Source organism: Rhopalosiphum maidis, chromosome 2 (assembly GCF_003676215.2).
Source record: "Rhopalosiphum maidis isolate BTI-1 chromosome 2, ASM367621v3, whole genome shotgun sequence".
NCBI classification, from domain to species: Eukaryota; Metazoa; Arthropoda; class Insecta; order Hemiptera; family Aphididae; genus Rhopalosiphum; species Rhopalosiphum maidis.
The window spans coordinates 55,124,325-55,147,233 of NC_040878.1; the positions used below are offsets into that span (position 1 = coordinate 55,124,325).

A 22,909-nucleotide genomic window follows, 5' to 3' on the forward strand; every position below is an offset into this window, starting at 1 on the left:
TTAAATCTTGAATAATCACGAGTAAAAGAACAAAAAGAAATATTATCAAGATTTAATTATTATAATATACAAAATATGGTATCGATCATTAAAATTTAAAATAGTCATAGTATTGTTCACTTTAAATTCTGTTTATATTATTTGTATAGTTAAAACGATTGAGTGGAATGCATAATTACTTCATATTAATATTTAATATATTATATAATATGATATTATTATTAAAATGATCAATTATTAAGGCTTGCTTGAAATTTAATAACGAAATAAATACAAATTTATTTACCTAATTAATTTTTAAATTAGAATTATTTTTCAATATTATATTTAAAATTAGTTTATTTAATTGTTTTAAAAATAATCTTACACTTTCAAAGTGTTTTCTTAGTTATACCTATCAATAATCTAACTCTTATAAAATGTCATAGAAATTTTATTTATTGATAGATTTTTAAATCATAAAAACTCTATTAAGTATTAATGACTTTATTTAATGTTGGGAAATTAAAATAAATCACGTACAATTTTCCAAATAATTATCGTCTTTTTATGCAAATAGTAAATACCTACTAAATACTTACCATTTGACATTTTAATAAAATGGAGAATATTAATTATCCTACTTAAAAAAACTTATTTAATAGTGAAACTTTTGTTAAGGAATATTTTGGCAGCACTTAAATAAGTACAATATCTATTATGCGGAATAAATAAATCGATTAAAATGCAAATTTTAATTATAATTATAATTATTTTTGAGTTTTGCAAAGAAAATTAATATGAATTGTGTACGCAGTAAACAATTGATAAAAACGAAGACACCAAATTTATATAGTGTATCATAATAATATAATTTATGAAATTATTCTTAGAATAAAAGTGCGAAAGTTCTAAGTGCAATTTTTAATGTGAATTGAGATACGCTTTGAAACATATACCCGTTACCATTAACCAGTATCCAGAAACGTTCAATTTTCTCCAGTTGCATATAAATAACAAATTTATCGTTGTGGCTAAAAATAGATGGTGCGATTAAAAATATTATACTGTGATCCCGTTACATTTAATTTTGACCTTTCTGGCGAATTATATATAATAATGATAATAGTCAGATCAACTAAACCAGTTTTGCATGTATTCCAATATAGGTACACGCCATCTCCTAGCAAATGTGTGTTCTTATGATTATTATGATGACGACGATGATGATAATAATAATAACATATATGCTGATCTGCTAATATGTTCGTAGCACCACGCAGTTTACATGTTATTTTTTGTAAAGGTTAATATAATTCGTGAAAACGCTTTTAGGCGAAATAAGTACGCATCAATTTAGTAGGTACAGACAAATTTAATAAGGACATAGTCATCTAAGGTTTAATATTTAAAATAGTATTTCTCTACTATTTTAAAAATAGCAATATACAGGTTGTTTGGATCAAATCGTTTTCCACACTTTTAAGCCTCTTTGCGAGTTATAATAAAAATTAAAACTTCTTTAATCGCATTTTTATACTACACGATATAAACAAAGTTTGTTTTTGAACTTTTTGTCTCAACAGGGTTTACAATGTACGTGTAATAGCTAATAGGAGAAATCTTTCACAGCTGTTTTCGGTTTGTCATGATGATGTCCAAAAATAAAAATAAACAAAATACCAGTGGAATGTTGTGTAGTGAACCTGCAGGCCGAATACGCAAAAGATAATATGCGTTTACTTTTAATAAAGGGTTAACGAAATAATGGGTACCATTTAGCCGAGATATAAAATACAGATTGGACGTGAACCATTGAAAAAAAAAATTACACACACACAATAGAGAATACCGAAAACAAAAACCGTCTGATGGGTCCGGAAGATAACAAGATTTAATGGGCGGCAATAAATTGGCTGGGTTTTTGTCTGGACTGTTATAGGTGGAAAACTTGTATTTCTCAACCCAGTGTCCCAAATTTATTCAGTGAATAATAATTATTACGCAACTATTTAAAAGGTAAAACATTGATTTAAGCGATTCTTAAAGCTTGTTCCTCAGTAATACAGATTTTAAATTCAACGCCGTAATTTGTCTTTTCATACAAGAACTACAAACCCAAAGACTATAACGGTTAAAATGTAAGTCTAAAACCGTTACTTTACAAGCACGCCAAGTGCCAACAAGTTATAAAACCATAAAAACGTTATGTGCCCCTTCAATACAGGCATAGGTACATCAATATTAATAAGTGATTCTATAATTTTTTTTTTTTTTAGTACGCTATTTTCGTAAAATATGAATGTATTTATTTTGAAAATCAACGACTTTTAAACAGATTTTATAAAAATAAATAGCAAATATCAGTCAAACATTAATAAATTTTAAGTATATCTTATGGTACTAAAAAATTGTTTTAATAAATTTTTCAATTTATCATTTATTAAACGCTAATTGTTAATTAGATAATTGTTTTATGTTTTATAATAAGAATAATTTAAAATAAATTTACTGAGCCTATTTATTACATACGTACATTTTTAAAACAATGTCTTATTAACAGCGCATTTCTCTTCTAACGTGTTATTTATCATAATATTATATACTACAAGTCAATAAGTATATTAGTTCAGCTTCAGAACTTATTATAGTAAAAAAATATAATACGTCTTTCCATTATAACCAATTATAAACATATGTATTATTAAATGAATAATAAGAAAAAATAAAACCGGTTTGGAATAAATGAAAAACCAAATGAACTGGCTCATACCATTATTTGTTTATTATATTAATTGTTTTTTATATAGGTATAATATAAACTATATATTATTATAGAATATTAAATTTGTTGATGTAACCTGGGTTGAACTATAAATATTAGTTGGATGCTTAGATGCAACTTAAATTTTAAAGCGTGGTACATTGTTAAAATATAAAACGGTTTTTGCTTTCAGACGTTCATATGCTCCGATATAAATTTAAATTTCAATATTTCTAATATCAATCGCTGATTTTATCTTACTAAAGAGAAAGATATTTATTTGCACGTGCAATAATACTTAACCTAACCTTTCGAATATATTATATGTGTAACGAATTTCCGGTTATATTGCGTTCCAAAAAAATATGTCGATTATAGTTAGAAGTTATATTCATTTACACAGTGTACATAACGTATTAGGTTTGGACCAACACCGAAGAAAAGGGAACAACCATAAATTATCTACATCGAAAGACCGAAAATCAATATTTGAAAAGTACTGAACTCGGGTTAGGGGAATAGGCCAGTGTTACAGTAGAATTTGTGAAAATTAAAATCCTAAAATGGTGAAGCTATAAGGTTTTTGTTGTCTCTGTGTATGTTTTAATTTGTTTGACCATACACGCAGAATATTTCATGTATTTTAATGGTACTTTTTGTTTCTGACCTTTTTAATTTAATTGACCACTAACAACATGCAACTAAATTCTCCAGGGAAATTTATATATTGCCACATAAAACTATCTAATACAACATGCTGCGCCCCCATTTGAAATAAATTAACGAATATCAATTAAGCATATATTTTTAACATATTTATCGATAAAAATTAATTTAATGACCAAAAGTATATCTTTGCTATAAAAAACTAATAAACCAATTAAAGTAAGAAATTTACGATTTTTGCTTAAAATATAACTAAAACTTAAAGTAAAATAAAAATACTAAAATAAATAGATATATATTATTATACAATAATACAATATACATAGACATATAAATCAACTTTATTTTAAATAATAATATTATAAAAATTGGGTAGAATTATTAAAGAAAAAATTGAACAAGTACCTACATACCACAGAATATAATATAGAGAGCAGCATAGAACTTTTCAAGATGATTTTTTCTACACAAAGTATACTTTTATTCGAGTGCTTTATTATTATTGTAAAGTATATTATATACATCTTATAAAAACTTTGTATCAATATTGTTCAATTGAAGTACCGGCGTCCGTTGAATGTGTCAGACACTGCTTGTTATCAACGTAAAATCGTGAAATGTCTGTTGAAGATTTTATTTGAAACGGTTTTTTTTATCAATTTTTTTTTTTAAATATTATAATGATATATTACTATTACGGACCTTTGTTATACTGAAATATTGATATTAAAATTTCTCAAGTTCTTACTGTGTACAAAATAATAAGGTAACGGTAAAAATAAACATATGTGTAAATGTGTAACTCAATACCAATGTGAAATTATCTTATTATATTATATACATATAACATTACAATGTTCTGATACGTGGTATTTGTCGATACCCATTACATAGGCATGGATACCACTGATTGCAGTAACACCTCGAATAAATCTAATAAAATATTCAGATCTTACATATTCGTTGTCCTGGTTAAAAATTAACTAGTAAAAAAAGTATTTATGTGTAATGTATAAATGAATTCAATTGGTTATGAACGAGTTCAAATGTCATTGTTACACCGATTGTTGGAGGAGTTACTTTAACATATTAAAGTAAAATACTAATTAAATTATTTACTTTAATACACTTGCATCTATTTAAGGTCTTAAAATAAATATAAAATAATGAAATAAAATGCTGTATTATGAATTAAATAAAATTTAATATTACACTATGTGAACAAATTATTATTTCTTTAATTAAGAAATAAAATAAATTTAGTTATTATATTTCAAGTTCTATTACCTAAAATGAAATATTTTATTGATTGAAAAATAATAGTATTTAAAATAATTGAAAGTCGTGTAATATTTCAAAATTGCATGGGTTATAAGCAATAATATTTTACACGCCAATTTGAAAAAAAAAACATTAATAAGTAGTTGGTCAACACAGCCCTGAACTTTTACTTGAAAGATTATTACAAAATACTAAGTATATGTTTCGGATATATTGGCGTCTATTGGTTTATAAAGTTGTTATCTTGGTTACAAAGGCGTAGCTAATTCATGTTCATAATATTACAACACAAATATACGAGTACTGGGCGATTATATATAGGTACGTCAAACGCACACACCAGCACGCATTTAGTAAGTACATACATTAACATGTTAAATTCGTGTTCAAACAATGATCTTGCAAAGTCGTGAATAAAAATCTAAAAATCAATATATCGTTATATGATAAACTATTCATATAATATCTTATTCTAGTGATGAAAATATATTCTAAGCTATATCAGTTTTGGTTTTCATAATGAATAAAATAATTTTTAATTTAAAATAGCTAATTTATTATTGTTATTATACCAACGAATGATGATTATTATGACATTATTATTAACATTTTAATCAATTAAGACGAGAACTCATTATAAATTAATTAATAATAACTGACAATATTTAATGAAATTATTATTATATTGATAGTTAAAAATACTTGACTTATCTGTGCAGAACCAGATTATTTTCTTTCATAAATTATTAAAATGTACATATTTTAATCTATCATTACATCGATTTAATAATGCATTTATTGTTATGACTTAAACTAATTTAAAGTATTATAATATGGCATAATAGTGATTCTATAACACCGTAAATCAAATCATGACTTCATTCACGTGTAAGCGTGAAGTCAAGTATAAATCCAATGTAATCAACGCATATTTTTCTGAAATTACGAAAAATGCGGGCAAATCTCAATGCATTTGATGATGATTAAGTTGAACGAGAAAAATTTTTTTGTATATAATCTTGATGAAACTATATGTATTTTAAATAAATGCAAAAAAAAAATTCTAATTTCATCAGAAATAAAGTTGTGCGCGTGGATAGACATTATTATTATTATTGTTAAAAGCCACGACGAAACTATTGGTTTCCAATTTTTCTGTTCGGACAGGCGACCGAGTGGTGGCAGCAGTGTGCGACTGTGCGAGCGAGGCTGCTGGGGGTGCGTGTGTTGCGCCGAGGTACTACTTATAAAGAGGTAGCCCGTTGTATGCGCAACGTTACACAAGTATCACGCGCAAACCTGGACACAACTTTTTCGCCGACAGAACATTACGATCAGTGAGTGGTGAAACACGGCGGTTTAGAATAAATACAATTTCGTTCCGTATACAGTAGTATATTCCGGTGTCGTGTTTTTATTTTTAAACCAACGTCTTACACACAAACCATAGCCAGGTAAAAAATTTATTTTAACATTAAGATTTGTTTTTCTCTGTCATATTTAACGGAGAAGACAGACAATAAAATACGTTTTTAGATTCAAACCAGGCATAAATAAAAAATATCTATAAAATAATAACATTATTATAAGCAATATTATACCTACCTACTATACCTACTTCTAATATAATTTAAATACAGAAAAAATTTTTAAACATCATTGATTCTTTCAATTCATTGTTACAATGATTAATATTTTTATCTCGTGTTTATTTTGAGATCAAGTTAGCTATAGAAAAATTGACCTTTATTTAAATTATAATATTCAACTTACATTACTATTTTAAATATTAAAAAATATACGTTATATACTTTATTTTAATACATTATTAAAATACAGTAGATTTAAGTTACAAAAAAAAAAAATTGCAACTGAATTTAATAATTTATAAATATAATTAAGGTTCAATATATTTAGACTAATATTCAACAGCAACAAAAAAAAACTAAAACTCATATTAAATGGGAATTTATAATTTTCTGAAAAATAAGTAGGTATATCAAAATAATAAAATGTAGGACGTTAAAAATAAATAACATAGTAGTTAAATAATGTCATATTGCACAAGTATAAAACACATGACAATCAATAAATATAATTAAATATACTGAATTGTACTGAAATTCATTGTTTAGTAAATATTCTAGAAAACTGATAGATTTGAACTATAGTATGTAATATATTTTAAATTTGTATTACTTGAAAAGTAACTATTTATGAATCGTTTTAATTTTTAAGTCTTAAAATATAAAATAAATATATCTCATATTAAATATTAATTTAATTACGTAGTTTTTCAAATGTTTTACTTTAATAAGTGGTATAAGAGTTGTAGTTGTTGAATTGCATTAATTAAGATATTGGAAACTATAAAAAAAAAGTACTATAAGAGGATATATTATATATAATTAATATTAGGTAGGTACATTTTTGTATAAAAATTAAATTTAAAATAGAATAACTGAAGAATAATAGAATTAGTGTGTATAATAATTATATTTTAATTCTAATTTAATACTCGACATATTTTATCAATGAAAACAAATCTATAGTTAAAAATAAAATATAATTAAATTTAAATGCATAATACTATAATACACCAATTGAAATAAAATGGCCTCAACCTAATTTAAAAAATATTATTAATTGTTATCAAATATAACTATAGAGTTTTATTTTATTATTAATTTAATGATCAATTGATTTTTTTTCAATGCCAATTTTTGAAATATCGGAATCTCAACAAATGATAAAACAGCAACTAGAAAGATAATATAAGTACAAATAATTGAAAAACTACTAATCAAAAGAAAGTCATTGAATAGATCATATTCATGTCATTGAAGTTTTTAAAACTAAAACATAACATTCTCTGTATTGTTTTTGACGCACGTAAGATAGGATGAAGGGTTTCCTAACGTTAGCTTTACATAAGCGGCCCATCTATATTGTTTTTATTTAAATTATAAATTGTCTTTAAATTTAAATTAATTAAATTATTTTATATTATAAAAAATACTATTTGTAAAAATTTATAAGTTTAACATTGCAATCGATTTATTACAGAATGAAAACTATAATCTTGGGACTATGCCTGTTCGGAGCCCTTTTCTGGAGCACTCAATCCATGCCTGTTGGCGAAGTAGCACCCGCAGTTCCAACTGAAGCAGCACCTCAAAAGCAAGTAGAAGCTAAACCAGAAACTAATGCTGCTTCGCCAGTGAGCGACGCTAAGCCCGAAAGTGATGCGAAACCTGCAGATGCAAAAATCAAGCCTACTGTTAGCGAAGTTAAGGCTGAAAGCGATCCAAAACCTTCAGGGGAACCTAAACCTGAAAGCGACGCAAAGCCTGTTGTAGCCAGCGAGTCAAAACCAGAAAGCAACCCTAAATCTGCCGCTGTTGTTGAATCCAAACCTGAAAATGACGCGGTTGCACCAGCCACTAACAATGATGTTAAACCAGATAGCGCTGTAGCACCAGAAAATAAACCAGTAACTGACGCCAAAGCTGAAACTGAATTGATCGCTGAAGCTAAGCCAGAATCCAAACCCACCAGTGACTTAAAAGCTGAGCCAGAAGCAGCTAAGCCTAATAGCGAGGTACCTGTAGCTCTACCACTCAACCCAACTGAATCACAAGACGCAAAGGCTACCCAACAATCCATCGAGACCAATCAAGTTGAACAAGCAACATCTGCAGCTGTACAAGCCGACCCAGCTACTGCACAAGCCGATCCAGCTGCTGCACCCGCTGCTGCTCCTGCTGCCGCTCCCGTTGCTGCTGAAGAAGTCAAACCGTCTGGATCTGCATCGTCAACTGAAAACAAAGCTGCCGAAGAACCATCCAAACCAGCTGAGCCACAAGCCGCAAAGCCAGTGGAAGATGCTGTACCGGCTGCCAGTGAAATATCTGAAACCAAGGTATCACCCACAGTACCTGAAGTACCTGCAGCACCTGCAGCACCTGCAGTACCTGCAGTTTCTGATCCAGTAGCTGCCCCTGAAGCTGAAAAGAACGCTGTACCCGCCAAAGAAGCAAATTCTGCGGAGCCAGCCGTTCACTCAGAAGCTCAACCAGCCGAAGATAACAAAAAATCTGCCGCTGTGGTATCTGCAGAAAACCCAAAACCAGTTGAAGAACAAAAACCTGCCGAAGTAGCAAAACCAGCCGAACAACCAAAATCTGAAGCTTCAGCTGAAGCACCAAAACCGACAGAACAAAGTGCAGCGGAAGAACCAAAAAAAACAGAATCTTCCAATGATGAAAAGAAAGAACAGCACTCCGTAAACAAACGGGACGCAACCAAAGAAAAGAAGCCCATCGACTCAATTATGAAGAAACAAAAAACAAAGAAAACCAACTAGGTAATCAAAAATGACAAGACTGAATAGCAATATAAACGAACCAACTACTAAAAGGACCAGAATAACGTCCAGAACAAATAAACAACAATATTTGTCATATAAATTTAATACAAAAAAAATATATATCATGTACGTCTATAGTGCCATTCCTCCCAAAAATTCATGAACCGATGAAGTTGGTTTCTAATTAGACTTAATTAAAATTTTTTTTATATATACATAAATCATAACAATTTTTCACAATGGAAACAATTTGTAGTGAAATTAATTGCTATTTATTCAGTCATTCTTCTGTGTGATATCAATTTATAAATAATTTATTTATAGGCGACTTATTTATAATAATTTAAATGAACAAAAACATAAATACTATGTTAGTTTTAAGTTTCTATTTAGCTATTAGGTTGTTAAATGATAGTATTTAACTATTTACACATTATGTACCTAATTTATTATACAATGACAGATTGTCATATATCAACAATAGAAAATTATACGCGATTTCTTAAAATTGTGTTTTTTTATTATAATATTTTATAACTCCTTTATTGGTGATTGATTTTTACAAAATAAAAATCAAACAGATAAGATAATAATTGATATAGAATTACTCAATAACTTCTATATTATTAAAGCAAAACATAAAACTTCAACTGTATAACGACATTATATATGTGTATGTTTATAGCATAATTTTTATTAAGCTAATAAACATACTTAGCATAACATCCTCAAGTGTGCGTATGCGTGTGATACAAATTAGCATACATAATTAACATTTAACAAAATATAATTGCTTGGAAAACGACTTAAGAAGGCGTTTTGAATAGGCAATTTAGGTGCATCCGAGTTGTCAATTAAAACAATAGTCTATGTTCCAATAACCAAAAGTAAAAAATACGACAATTAAAATAAATAATGAAAATGAACTTTCACAGGTCACAGGATATACATGGATACCACAAATAACCTACCATGGTTAATAAATTGATTTTTATTGTTTTAATCAGTTGGGAGTAGATACAGTAAAAACAATAATATGCTAAAACATTCAAATAATCCAAACGGTTATATGTTAAATAAAAAATAATTGTTCTCTGCTTGGAGGTGTGTGAAAAATAAAAACAAAACAAACGGAACTCGGTGAATGTGCACTGTGCATTTATCAACTTTGTACCTTTATAATTTAGTCGATGCCTATGGATTTCAGCCATAGAAGCATAACAAAAGGAAAAAACACCACACGACTTGCTCGAAATTAATAAATTTGACTGAACACTATGACGTTAAAACATCGATCACTACGCTATCAATTTTTTCACTTTATAAAATATAAACAAATAAGAACATACTAACAAAATAATACAATAAATTATACTGCTACTATATAGGTAGGTATAGCAAACGCTACTCATAATAATGTTACCGTTATATGAATATATTCATTTTTAAAACACCGTAGGAAAGACATAGAATCATATTATTATTAATAATAATAATTAGTAATTTGTATATTTTACTCCGGACCACGCTGTACTATAGTATTATTCCAAGCGGTCGATATAATGAGCGCATTGAAACACACGTCGAGCATAAGTATAAAAAATATATATAATATGTATAATATATATATATATATATACGGAGCACACGAATAGCTGATGTAACGTAATTATGTTAAACTAACCTAAGTGTGTTAAATCAGTGAGTAAGGCGTTTTAATGAACATTTTATTATAGCTGTAAAATAACATCGGGATAACAGCCGTCTACGGCGGAGGTCAAACGGACCGGTTTTGAAATTGGACTTCAAGTTCAGAACTGGTTATTCACCTCTCTTGGCTGTCACTGTCGCGTTTTTTTTTTAAAGGAATTTTGTGCGTGCACCGCCCGCGGGCTGTCGACTGCAGTGAGATGGCAGAGGGATCAGATTTATGGTCATTTTTCTTTCTTATCGCCTAATGCTTTAACAATTCGTACAACTTGAGATAGTAAATTTTATTCTAGTTCAAAGATTTTATCAATCTGTTAAATGAGATTGTTAACTTTACTTAGCATTTACTGGAGGAAGTAAAAAAGTATGATATAGGTGTTAATGGCAATTATATATAATATAAATTACAGTTAAAGAATTAATGTTTATCAAATTTATATCGATTAAAAATTACTAAATTTAAAAAAAACCCGTTCATATAAAATTATTATTTATTAAAAATCACAACAATTAAAAACCATTAAATTTAATCAATTTTACCTGATTTGTTAGCATTTGAAATAAGAGCACTCCAGCGGACCACCAATCTACAGCATGACTATAATATGGTTCGGACTCTAAAACTTCTGGAGCTATAAGAAAAATGAGCTAAATATAAAATACATTGTTATAAAATATTTAAAATAACTAACCCATATATTGAGTAGTTCCACAGATGGTAGATGTACGACAGCCTTGTGGAAGCCATTTAGATAGACCAAAGTCAATTAATTGAAGATGACCATTATCATCTAATAATATATTTTCTGGTTTTATATCTCTATAAATAACTCCGGCATTATGTAGAAAATCTGTGATAAAATATGTTTAGTATAAATATTAAAATATATTTATATCAAAAATAATATAACCCAATTTAAAATATTTTTTATAAGTAAAAAATTGATTTAAAAAAAAAATTTAAACAGTGCTATTCTTCTTTATTCGTTCAATCTTTAAAAAATAACGTTAAAATTGATAAATAATTTATTAGGTATAAAGTCAATACTGCACTAGATTTATTTTGAAGTTTAAAATTATTTATGGATAAATTCTTTAAACATTTGTACTTCATAAATTATAGAAAAATAACTATAAATACAAATATTATATTTTTAAAACTGCCAGCATTGCATGTAAATAATTATAACTATTATTGTCTACAGGCTCCTTCAAAAATAAAAAATAAAATAAATTTATTACACCAAGCATACTTAAACACATTTTTTAATTTAATAATTATTTCATTCGAATTCTGATTTTTTTAAATTAAACTATAGTTAAATACTACATTTTCAAATAAACAATTTGAAAAGAATATCAAATTGCAAAAGAAACTTCTTTAGAAAAATCTAAATCACTTTTATTTTCTCTGTAAATTAAAAAACTGGATTAATTTTTTGAAAATGTTTAATTATCTAAATCGAAATTTGAATAAGTAATTTTAAGTTATTTAACTTTTTGAACTAAATAATAATGATAATGAAAAAATAAGATCTATGCAGTGGCATAGCCATGGGGGGGGGGCAATGGGCTATGCCCCCCCCCATTGACTGTATTAACTTAATATACAAATGAACTCTTATTGTTAATTGTTGATTATGTTTTTTAAGTATTTTGGATTAAACCCCCACCCCCATTTCAAAATCCTGGTTATGCCACTACCACCGGATAAATGATAATTTGAAAATTATAGTAATTAATAATAATCTATCAACATTTAATAATTTGTAAGATTATCTAAACAATAAATAATTAAATTTATAAAATAGAACAAATAATTTGTATTTTTGTAAAACCAATTTTTAAGTATTTTATATTTTAATAACTCAGAAATTACTATTTCAAATTTTATTTAGATAGGTACATTAATATTTTAAAAAATAACATCCATTTAATAATTTATAGGGTGACTTCATTTTTTTAAGATCTAATGTCTGCCACTGAATACTCTAAAAATGGTATAAAAATACAAGTATTTCAAATAAAGTTCTTACAGACTTTAAGATTCCAAAAATTCAGGGTTAGAATAGATTTAAATATTAATTAATTATCAAAATAAAAGCTATATAGGAAGGATGTTGAATCATCCTTTATTTAACTCTATAATATTAAGATGACGATTATCTTATCAATTTTAAAATAATAAAACTTTTAATTATATTATGAACAGTGGGTCAGAAAAAATTTCTACAAATTTGAATTTCCATCAATATTTTTGTATATATCTATAAGAGTGACTTAAGAAAATATGTAAAACAATATTAATTTTTAAATGTTATTAAAACAAAGAAGTTTGTAATAAGTATTAGCACTTAATAGTAAATTTACTTTTTGGAATATGTCAGTAGCTCTTTTGTCTTAAATACTTATAATATTTAACTTAATAATAAATTGTATTATATTATATAAAAATCAATAAATTTGTCTGTGTTAATTAAGTATTGAATAATATTTAAATATCCCATGAAATGCTTAGTTATTTTTAAAACTCTACACAGTACTTAATATTGTAAAATATATTTTTTACCAAAAAAATATTTTTTTTTATTTTTTTTCAAACGGAAAAATTATATAGTACAGTTATACATGATATCATTGATTATAAATAGTATTTATAAGCATATTTTTACCATTAATTAAACAATGGTAAATGCATTTCATTAGTTTATAAGTAATGGAAAAATTTATCAGCAGGGTCAGCATGTCTAGTGGTACGGCAAAAAAGATATCTGTTATTTAAAGATCCAGATTTATATGTTCAAAAAGAGTCAAAATATAATGCTATTAAACTTAAAGTAATATATTTAATACACCCTAAAATAAAAAAATAATATACTTGACTTACATGAAGCATTTACAAAACCAATAAACATAACAATAATACATTGATAAATAAATATAAAACCCAATATATACTAACATTAATATACACTGATTACATATCTACATTAGTAGCAGTGGAATATTTAGAGAGGGGTAAGTGGTTATAATTTCAACTAAAATTAATTAAAAATTAAAAAAAGATATATTAATAGTTTGAAGAAAGAATGAAGTGTTATTATACCTAACAAGTAACAGGTCACACAAAGAATAAAAATTAATAATATATGTCCATTATGTCCTGTTGAATAACTTAAAAATAGTTTTTTCAATTTTTTGTTTCATGAATAATTTTTTTTTAAAACCCCCCAAAAAATAAGCCGATCTGCTACTGATGAGTAAAATAATAGAAAAATCATTATAACTTTGGTAAAAACTTAGTTACTTAGGACTCTAGTTACATTATCACTTTTGTAAAGATTATAAAGAAAATTAATGATTCATAATTTGTACAGCTATTGAGAACACTATTCATAAACCTAACAGATTTAAAATAACATTAATATTAAAAATAATTAATAAACAAATGCTATGATTGTATGAGATATAATATTTTAAAGTTAACTATAGTTATATATGATTATGATAGTAATTGATACCTAGTTTAAATTACAGATAATATTAAAGAAAATGCAAAGAATAACAGTTTTGATTTTCCACGCTATTAAGTTATGTCAACTGTAATGTTAAGTTAGATACCTATTTCTATGCAATGCATGACTTCTAAACACAGTTATAAACTCATATAATTGAATTACTTGCATGAATTAAAATTCATTTTTTAATGATATTAATTTATAGATTGTTTACAATTTGTTAATAATGTAAATTATTTATTAAACAATGCATAATACCTATTATAATAACTAATTCAGCAAAATAAACACGACATAATTCTTCAGGTAGCGGTCCACATTTTTGTAATAGTTTCAATAATTCACCACCTCCGACATACTCACTGACTAGAAATGATAAAAATCAGTATCAATATTAAGTACTAGTAAATAAAAAAACATAGCATAGAAATTACACAGATATTAAACAAAAAATAAATTAAAAAAACTAAAATAATAAATTACAATGAGTAACAGTTTCAAAATATAATTAGGTAATAGTGGACTTACCAATAAACAATTGATTTCTATTTTGCCAAAAAAATGGACAATTCACAATAAATGGGTGATGACCACATAATGATTGAATTTGAACTTCATTCTTAACTTGTTGTACTCCATTTTCATATACAATCTATTGTTTGTAAATATATTTAAATTATATCAAAAACTAAATTACTTTTAAATTGTATTAAAAGTACATTGGTATTAAACATCTCTTTGGGTTACATATAATTATATCAATAATTTAAAAGTCAAATAAAAAATTTAAATCAAAATTATTTTATTAATCACAATTTTACAACAACAAAATATTGTTTAATAAATAAAACTATAATTTAGTGAAGGAATAAAACAAAATTATAGGTTAGTTTAAGTTTCAGCTATATTCTTATTTAGTTTAAATTTTGTGTATTTATAATACCATATAACTATAGTAAAAACTAAAATTTTATTTATTTTTTTTTCCGAGAAAAAATTATTTTAGATCTGCTCAATTTTTACAATAAAAATTTGAATAAGATTAAACTAAGAATCCAATGACTGACATTAATTCCTTTGCATTTTTGAGGTATTCTATTTTTATTAAGTTTATTAGACACAATCATTAATTTTAAATTCAAGTTTAGTTACCAATGATTTTTCCAATACTTTCATAGCATATAAGTCACCACTGGAATTCAATTTCTTGACTTTGTAAACTTTGCCAAATACACCATTACAAATTAATTCTAAGCTCTGAAAATATACTTTATGTTAACTAAATTTAACTATGAACATTCAATTTTGAATAAATTATTAATGGTTTAAAATAATCGAAATTATTTTAAATTAAAACATGCTTATATTTATTATAAAAATGTAAATATTAAAAATCTATCCTGTCAATGCACAGGAAATACTCTTCTTTATAAAATATATAATAGTTGCTATTGCTCTAAACTTAACCGGAGGAGAATTGTAATCGTGGAAATACGGAGTATCTTTGTATATTATGTGGGAGATAGACATAGAAAACAAATGCTGGTGTAGTGGCCTCTTAATAAAATAATTAAAAATGTATGAAACAACGGTTTTTTATAATTATATTCTTGAAAATTATAATGCAGTTGAAAAGACCGCTGTGCGACTAATGACATAATGTAAACTAGCGCAACTAACGCCGAGTTTACTATAGTTTGTATTATAATATTGGCCAATCATAGAATATTTTAAGCAATGTTACTAATTAAGTTGTAAATCAAATTTTGTATTGAATGAAGTATTGATTGAAATTATTTAAAAGCTACTCAATTAATTATTCTTATAGATCTTATATGCATTTTTTATTTTACTAAAATTCTAATTATAGTACAAAATTCAGTTTTCATATAGGTAGTTTTATGTTTTATGAAATGTTGGATAGCAACTTTAAGAACTATGAAAACAAATTTAATTCAGAAAAACAACATGAATTTATACATAAGCAATCTGTATTATTGTATAGAAATTAAAATAAAATCAAATAATAAAACATGATTTTTTTTTTATTTTACATAAACCATATAATCTATTCCTTAGGGTCATAAATAACAAATGTATAAAAGAATAAAATAATATGACTAAACATTTTTATACAAATAGTAAAATTATACGAAAAAAAGTAAGACAATCAGTAAATATTAAAAATAATATCCAAAATGTCATCATAAGTTAGAATTAAAATAAAATATTTAATTTATTAGTGATATAGGTACCTTAAACGAATATTCATTTATCTGAGATCTAATTTTAAAATCTGGCAAAAAAACTTGCTCTATTTGAGGAATAGGCCATACTGTTTTACTAGCTTTTAATCGATCAATAGTTGAATCTTGCCACCTGTAAAGATCAAATATATAAAATAAAAACATAATTCAAAAGACCTATTTGTATTTTTGTTATTTTATAATTAACTCTATATATTTCAGGGGTGGTCAAACCGCGGCTCATGTCATAAACTTTTGCAGCTCGCATCTTATTGTAATATTTTTACAAAAAAATTTTTTTATATGAATTTATGTAAGACTTTTTTTTTTTATATTTTGGCTGTTCCATATTTATTAATATATTTGGTGGCTCGCAAATCTCTTCTTGCTGACCACCCCTGATATATCAGTAATATAGTATTAAGATTGTAATATGAATCGATATGTGTTGAATGTAGAAAAATAATAAATTAAAATGAAGTTAAAAATAAAAAAAAAAAGTGGGCAAGTGGGTATTGCTTTGCTGTATAGTAGAGATGGAGAGTAAGTCACTGGTCACTATAATGGATGTATTAAATTTGAATGCAATGACGGGTATCATTGTAAACGAAAAACGATTCTGAACAGAGATGATTTGTCAGTCAATGATGATAAGTAGGATATATTATATTATAACCAATATTTAAATTGTAATATATCATTATTTTACATGATTTCGAAACAAATTTTCATTTTTTACGCTCATAACATTTTTTTCTGTATTGACACTGGAATTTTTTTTACAGTTACTTGAAGGAAAACTTATGGATAACCCTGTACTGGGTTTTTTAACCTTAGGTATAAATCACAAAAATTTTATGAATTTTCAACTTCAAAATTCCTTGTAAATTTTCGCGATTTTGATATATTTCCTAAACATTTGAACTTTAAATGCTTATAAACAAACATTGTGATAAACGATTTTTGATTTTTTTTTTACTACGATAAGTACAACTTATAATAAATCTTGTATTACATTTTAATGAGTTTTTGGAAAGCCAAATTTTTTTATCGGCATTTTAAGAAAAAAAACTTAAAAAAGTCAAAAATTTCAATTGTCTATAAATAGCTTAAAATAGGTCAAAATATTTTGAAAAATTAATAGTAAGTAGATAACTATAATATTAACATTTGGTGAAAATTTCAAGAATTATATGATTCGTTTTTGAGTTACAGCAAAATCAAAAAATCGATTTTGTCGAAAAATGGTTATGCGTAAAAATTCCCGTTTTTCTGTTATTTTTTCAGGGTTTTTCCCGACGCTTTTGAAAAATATTAGAAATTTTTGACCCTCCAAAGTATCAACTAGATGAATTTTCCTTTTCGAGGAGAGGCTGAAGTCGAAAATCTAAGCATTATTACTACTCCAATCGTGATGACACACAAAAATAAAAAAAAACACATCATTGTAAAATCAATACGATGAGAATCTAAAATGTATTAAGAAAATATAATTATAACATATTTTATAGATAATGTTTGTTATTTTTTTAAATAATTTGTAGAAGGGTATGTTTTTAAGAGTTATAGGAAACATATTATATAGCTTTAATGCTTAATATTATACACATACTAAGTATTTTTATACATATTTAACTACAAAAAAAAAATAATTAAAAGTCTATTATTATCAATTTAATAAAATAATCCTTTAAAATCTTACTAAAAAGGTAAAACTTACTTCTTTTTAGATTCTCTTGACCAAGGTCTGCAATCCATTTTTTCAGTTCATATTAAAGTAAAACATTACCTAAATAGAATTTGTATACAAATAAACTTATACAACTATATAATTAAAAACATTAAAATAAAAAACAATATAAATTAATATGATATAGAACGAATTAACGATAATTCGTAAAAATGAGTGTGACTGTACAGGTAGGATTGGAAATTAATCAATTAAATTATAACTTTTAAATGACACAAGGTAGTCAACAAGTGTAGAAATTAAATTTAAACATAATATAATATATAAGAAATTATTGTACAACAACCGTAGACATAAAAAATATGTAGTATGTGTCTAATCGTAATATAATAAAAATGTCTCAATATCGTTTTGCCTATACATTATAGTTAATGATTAAATTTTAAAACCTTACATAATGTATCTAGTTAGAACATATTGTTCTGCGATCTTATTTAACGCACGTTGGCTTGATAAGCATCAAGTGATAACAATAATAAGGTAAACATAATATTATCACAAAACACACCGATCGGGCTGATCCAGCAGTAATTGCAGTTCATTGCTGCTCTGAGCTATGTGAGGTTACTTTCACGATTATAAACTTCAATCCTTAGATCATATTTTTTCTAAGCCTCTATCTATAATACAGATGTAGACTGTAGATGTCACTAGATATACAACCAATCTAATCTATACCTGTGCCCTGTGGTTAATTTTAGGCGTATTCATAACAAACTAAAATTATCCCCAAACCTTGGGTTTCTTTCACGGCATTTACTATTTGAATGAAGATAATAGACATTTTACGTGGTGGTTTATAATCCTCTATAATAGTAACTATATTCAATACCCATTACAGAATTTCCTAGAGTTTAAAGAGCCTACACAATTATTTTATCTAGGCTCTACAAGTGTACTTAACCATACCATTATAATAAATTGATCAAAAATAATTGGTGAATACCTCATTATAAATTCCCCTTACTATGAAGTAAGAATTAATAAATAAATATCTTACATCTATATTCTATAAAATATTAAATGTCTTATGACTGTTATGATTTTTATTTTATTGGCATTAGAATAGATAATATACATAGAAAATTATCAATTAGGTAATGATGTCTGATAAGCAGTATTGTAAAATTCTTAAGTAAATGTATTCAAGTATCTATCATCGGTGTTCGGTACGAATGTACGATGCTTTATAAGACATTAGATAAAGTGCGCATAATCTGTTTGAATGTGGGTAACATTTTTAGCCTAAAATTACCATAGGTATCTAAGATTAATACTTATACTTTTTATCTTCGAATTACCATAAATCATTTGAGTATAGACTATAGAGCAGTGTTTATCAACCGGTGTGTCGCCGGGAAGTACTAATATTAAATGCACAAACCTTGTCGACAATTTTTATATCACGAATTATGACAATTTTTAAATTGTGTCGCCATAATACAAAGGTTGATAAACACTGCTATAGAGCATAGATTTTTACTGATTTGTGTAAAACGATTTCAAAATTTGTTGATGTCAGGGGGTAGTTAGGTATAATCTATTTAAAATAGTTAAATATTCTAAAACTAGTACCAGTTGTAATTGCAACTACTGTATGCAATTGCATAATCAATTAAACATTTTCCCAATATTACTTTAGATGATTTTATTACGAATTTAATAAGTACTCAACAAAAAAGCTCTATTGAAAATTGAAAACCTTTAATTTTTTGTAACATCTAAATACGCTTAAATTTTCCAATCAAGTTCAAATAATTGTTGAATGTCACTTTATAATAGACACACGATACATGATCTAAGGAAACAGTTGTACAAGCTCCATTATTCTCGAATATAACACACGTGGTGTTGTAATGTTATTTTATTATCATTAATTCATAATTATATAAATTTATTATTATAAATAAAATTGAGTGATGTTAATACTAATAACTAATACTTGTTGAAGTTTCAACTGATATAGCAACAGACCAAGAAATATTGCTCCTCATTAGTAATCATCATACATAAATAATATTTATTTGTAGTTTGTCAAAAATAAGAAATTTAAGATTTAAAAACTTCTTTTGTTGTCAAAGTACTATTAAACCACAATTATTCAACAAAATTAACATTTTGGTAAAATAAAAACTGTTTCTATTTTAGATTACCCCAAAAATTAACTTTACCTCAATGAAAAAAGTTTGATTTGTCATCAGATACTCAATAAAAAATGAAACATCTTTGAAAATGTTTTAGTTGTTTTATGTCATACTTTATAGCGACAGACTGAAGAGATGAAATGTATCCTCATAATAATCTCTATAGTGTAAATTTTTATTTGTCAAAATCATAAATGTATTTTGTGGTCAAGAATAAAATTAAGAAACTATAGTTCTATAGAACTATTTGATCTAGTACATTTATAATATTCTTTGAAATTCTTCAAGTAGACAAAATATATTAGATGGTATTTAGTACATTTTAAAAATATTTAAAAATTTTGTATAGGTACATACTAGTTTTAAAAATACTCGATAACTTAGTTTAAGTAAAATGATATTATCCATCATCAGTTATCACTAAATATAACACAAGATATTAATTTACTCTGAATTTAAGTATTAATTGATTTTGTCTACTGTCTGACACTTTCAAAAGGAATATTTATAATAAATATAAAATAATACTTCAATTTTCAAAACTAGTTTATTTTAAATATAAATAATAAAAAACATTAGACATAAATTATATTCAAAATGAGTACAGCGCTATTTTTAAATACAATCAGAAGTAAAATGGTGGAATTCTTTTAAATTTTAAACAAATATTGTAACTATTTCCCACTAAATTAATCAGTCGCATTATAATTGTGTAACATATTATTAATTTATAATTACTCTACTTTTGCTAATAATTCTGATTCTTTGAAAATTGTGTATGAATCATCATCATCTAATTGAATTTTAGTACCACCATATTCAGGTAACAATACTCGGTCGCCAACTTTGACATCAATTGGTATTGGTTTTCCATCCTAAAATTATAATAATATAAATAATTATGAATTCATTGTATTCATTAATAAAACAATTTATGTACCTGATTTCTTGCACCGGGTCCTACAGCTACAACAGTTGCTTCGAGAATTTTTTTTGAAGCACTTTCTGGCAACATTATACCTCCTTTACTTTGTTTAACAGCGTCCAAACGTTTGACCAAAACTCGATCAAAGAGTGGGCGGAACTTGGTTGCAATTGATGCCTGTCCACATAAAGTCAAGTTAATATGACAGATGCAAAAAAGACAATTAAAAAAGGATACATCACTTATTCGATATACATGTATGTAAATAGTACACACATTAATGTGTAGAAGTGTGATACTGTGATGTGCCGAATCAGCGAAACCACACACACATTTACAAGTCTATCAAGTATTTTCGGAAAAATGCCGGATAAAATATTTTAATAGCAATAAAAAAAATCTTACCATTTCAATCGTATAGTTTCTGATGGTTCAAACGGTCAAATTAAAGAAAAAGCGACGATTATCAAAGAATTGGATCGAAGAGAGAATGAAAAATGACTAGTGGAAATATTTAATTAAATGAATAGGTTTAGGTTAAAATAAAACCATATTATCCTTTATCCATACGTAACTTAAATACGAGGATGTTATCAGACACTAGAAAAAGTAAGGTTATATAATAATTTCCATGGAATAATTTGTTTTTTAATTAAAATATATTTTCATCCATTAATAGTTAATACATTTTTCAATACAATTTATGTGAAATGAGATCATTTATGACTCATGAATTATAAAATAATTTTATATTATGGATTGAAAATATATTACAAGCTGTGTGATTTAAAAATAACCGATTATAATATTTTCTCCTTTTAACCATCCCCTTTAACTGCCGTAGCTCATAACATGTTCTATGCGTACAATTTCAGACAACTGCTACTGCTTGCTTCCGTTAACAGATGGCGTTACCCGCTGAAGAAATTTCTAGAATAATGAATACCGGTATTATTTTTTAAATAATGAATCATATGAACATCATATGGTAGGTAAACAATATAATATAGAAATAAAGTTGTGATTTAATTTAATTCAATTTCTAATAAATATACATGTTTTTATTATTTCTTTTGATTATACATCACTGAACCAAAATTACCTAAGCTACATATTTAAGATAGAGGTCTGATATATCTTATCCTAAAATCCTTTAAATATGTTTTAGTTAGTGGCAGTTACAGTAAACTTACCACGTATATCCAAATTACTAAAATCTGTGGACATCCACCAACAAAAGCATTTTATAGGTAATAACCAAAATTATGTGTATGATACATTTGAGGTAGGTATAGGATAGCCGCCACTAGTTTTATTGCTCTTACGACAAAAATTATCCCAATATACTGTAAAAAAAAATTTAGTATGCAGTTTAAATTTACTTTATTGATAACACAAATTGATTGGTGTATAAATGGTAAATACAAATAACATGTAATATAATTATTAATTATTTTCTTCAGAAAAAAATATTGTATTTTATATTTTCTAACCCCTAAAATATACTTATTTATGCAAAATAAAATTGTGTTCAAGTTCCGTTTCGTAATTTGTAAA

At 25.9% G+C, this 22,909-nt stretch overlaps 3 protein-coding genes across 4 annotated transcripts in view; 1 reads left to right on the forward strand and 2 right to left on the reverse strand.

Moving 5' to 3' along the window:
* Positions 1 to 18,708, reverse strand: part of LOC113551408 (serine/threonine-protein kinase S6KL) — a 52,592-nt gene extending 33,884 nt beyond the window's left edge. Inside the window, exons 1-8 of one of the 2 annotated variants that reach the window (XM_026953639.1) lie at positions 18,678 to 18,708; positions 18,254 to 18,322; positions 16,543 to 16,666; positions 15,440 to 15,544; positions 14,816 to 14,939; positions 14,546 to 14,653; positions 11,462 to 11,620; positions 11,310 to 11,401 (exon numbers count right to left, since the gene is read on the reverse strand). In XM_026953639.1, the coding sequence (XP_026809440.1) occupies positions 11,310 to 11,401; positions 11,462 to 11,620; positions 14,546 to 14,653; positions 14,816 to 14,939; positions 15,440 to 15,544; positions 16,543 to 16,666; positions 18,254 to 18,291 (750 nt within the window). In that variant the 5' untranslated portion in view covers positions 18,292 to 18,322; positions 18,678 to 18,708. Of the gene's footprint in view, positions 1 to 11,309; positions 11,402 to 11,461; positions 11,621 to 14,545; positions 14,654 to 14,815; positions 14,940 to 15,439; positions 15,545 to 16,542; positions 16,667 to 18,253; positions 18,610 to 18,677 lie in introns of those variants that run through there. The other variant, XM_026953638.1, reaches the window with a different exon arrangement.
* LOC113551407 (transcriptional regulatory protein AlgP-like) lies at positions 5,943 to 9,561 on the forward strand. Its single transcript, XM_026953637.1, has 2 exons — positions 5,943 to 6,144; positions 7,757 to 9,561. Exon 2 carries the CDS (start codon positions 7,758 to 7,760, stop codon positions 9,054 to 9,056), a length of 1,299 nt encoding a protein of 432 aa, XP_026809438.1. The 5' UTR covers positions 5,943 to 6,144; position 7,757; the 3' UTR covers positions 9,057 to 9,561.
* A 2,251-nt stretch (positions 18,709 to 20,959) lies between the features above and the next one.
* On the reverse strand, positions 20,960 to 21,947 carry LOC113552762 (10 kDa heat shock protein, mitochondrial-like). The gene is made up of 3 exons (XM_026955676.1): positions 21,758 to 21,947; positions 21,368 to 21,529; positions 20,960 to 21,302 (listed from the first exon to the last, which is right to left on the reverse strand). Exons 1-3 carry the CDS (start codon positions 21,758 to 21,760, stop codon positions 21,162 to 21,164), a joined length of 306 nt encoding a protein of 101 aa, XP_026811477.1. The 5' UTR covers positions 21,761 to 21,947; the 3' UTR covers positions 20,960 to 21,161.
* Positions 21,948 to 22,909: the final 962 nt, after the last annotated feature.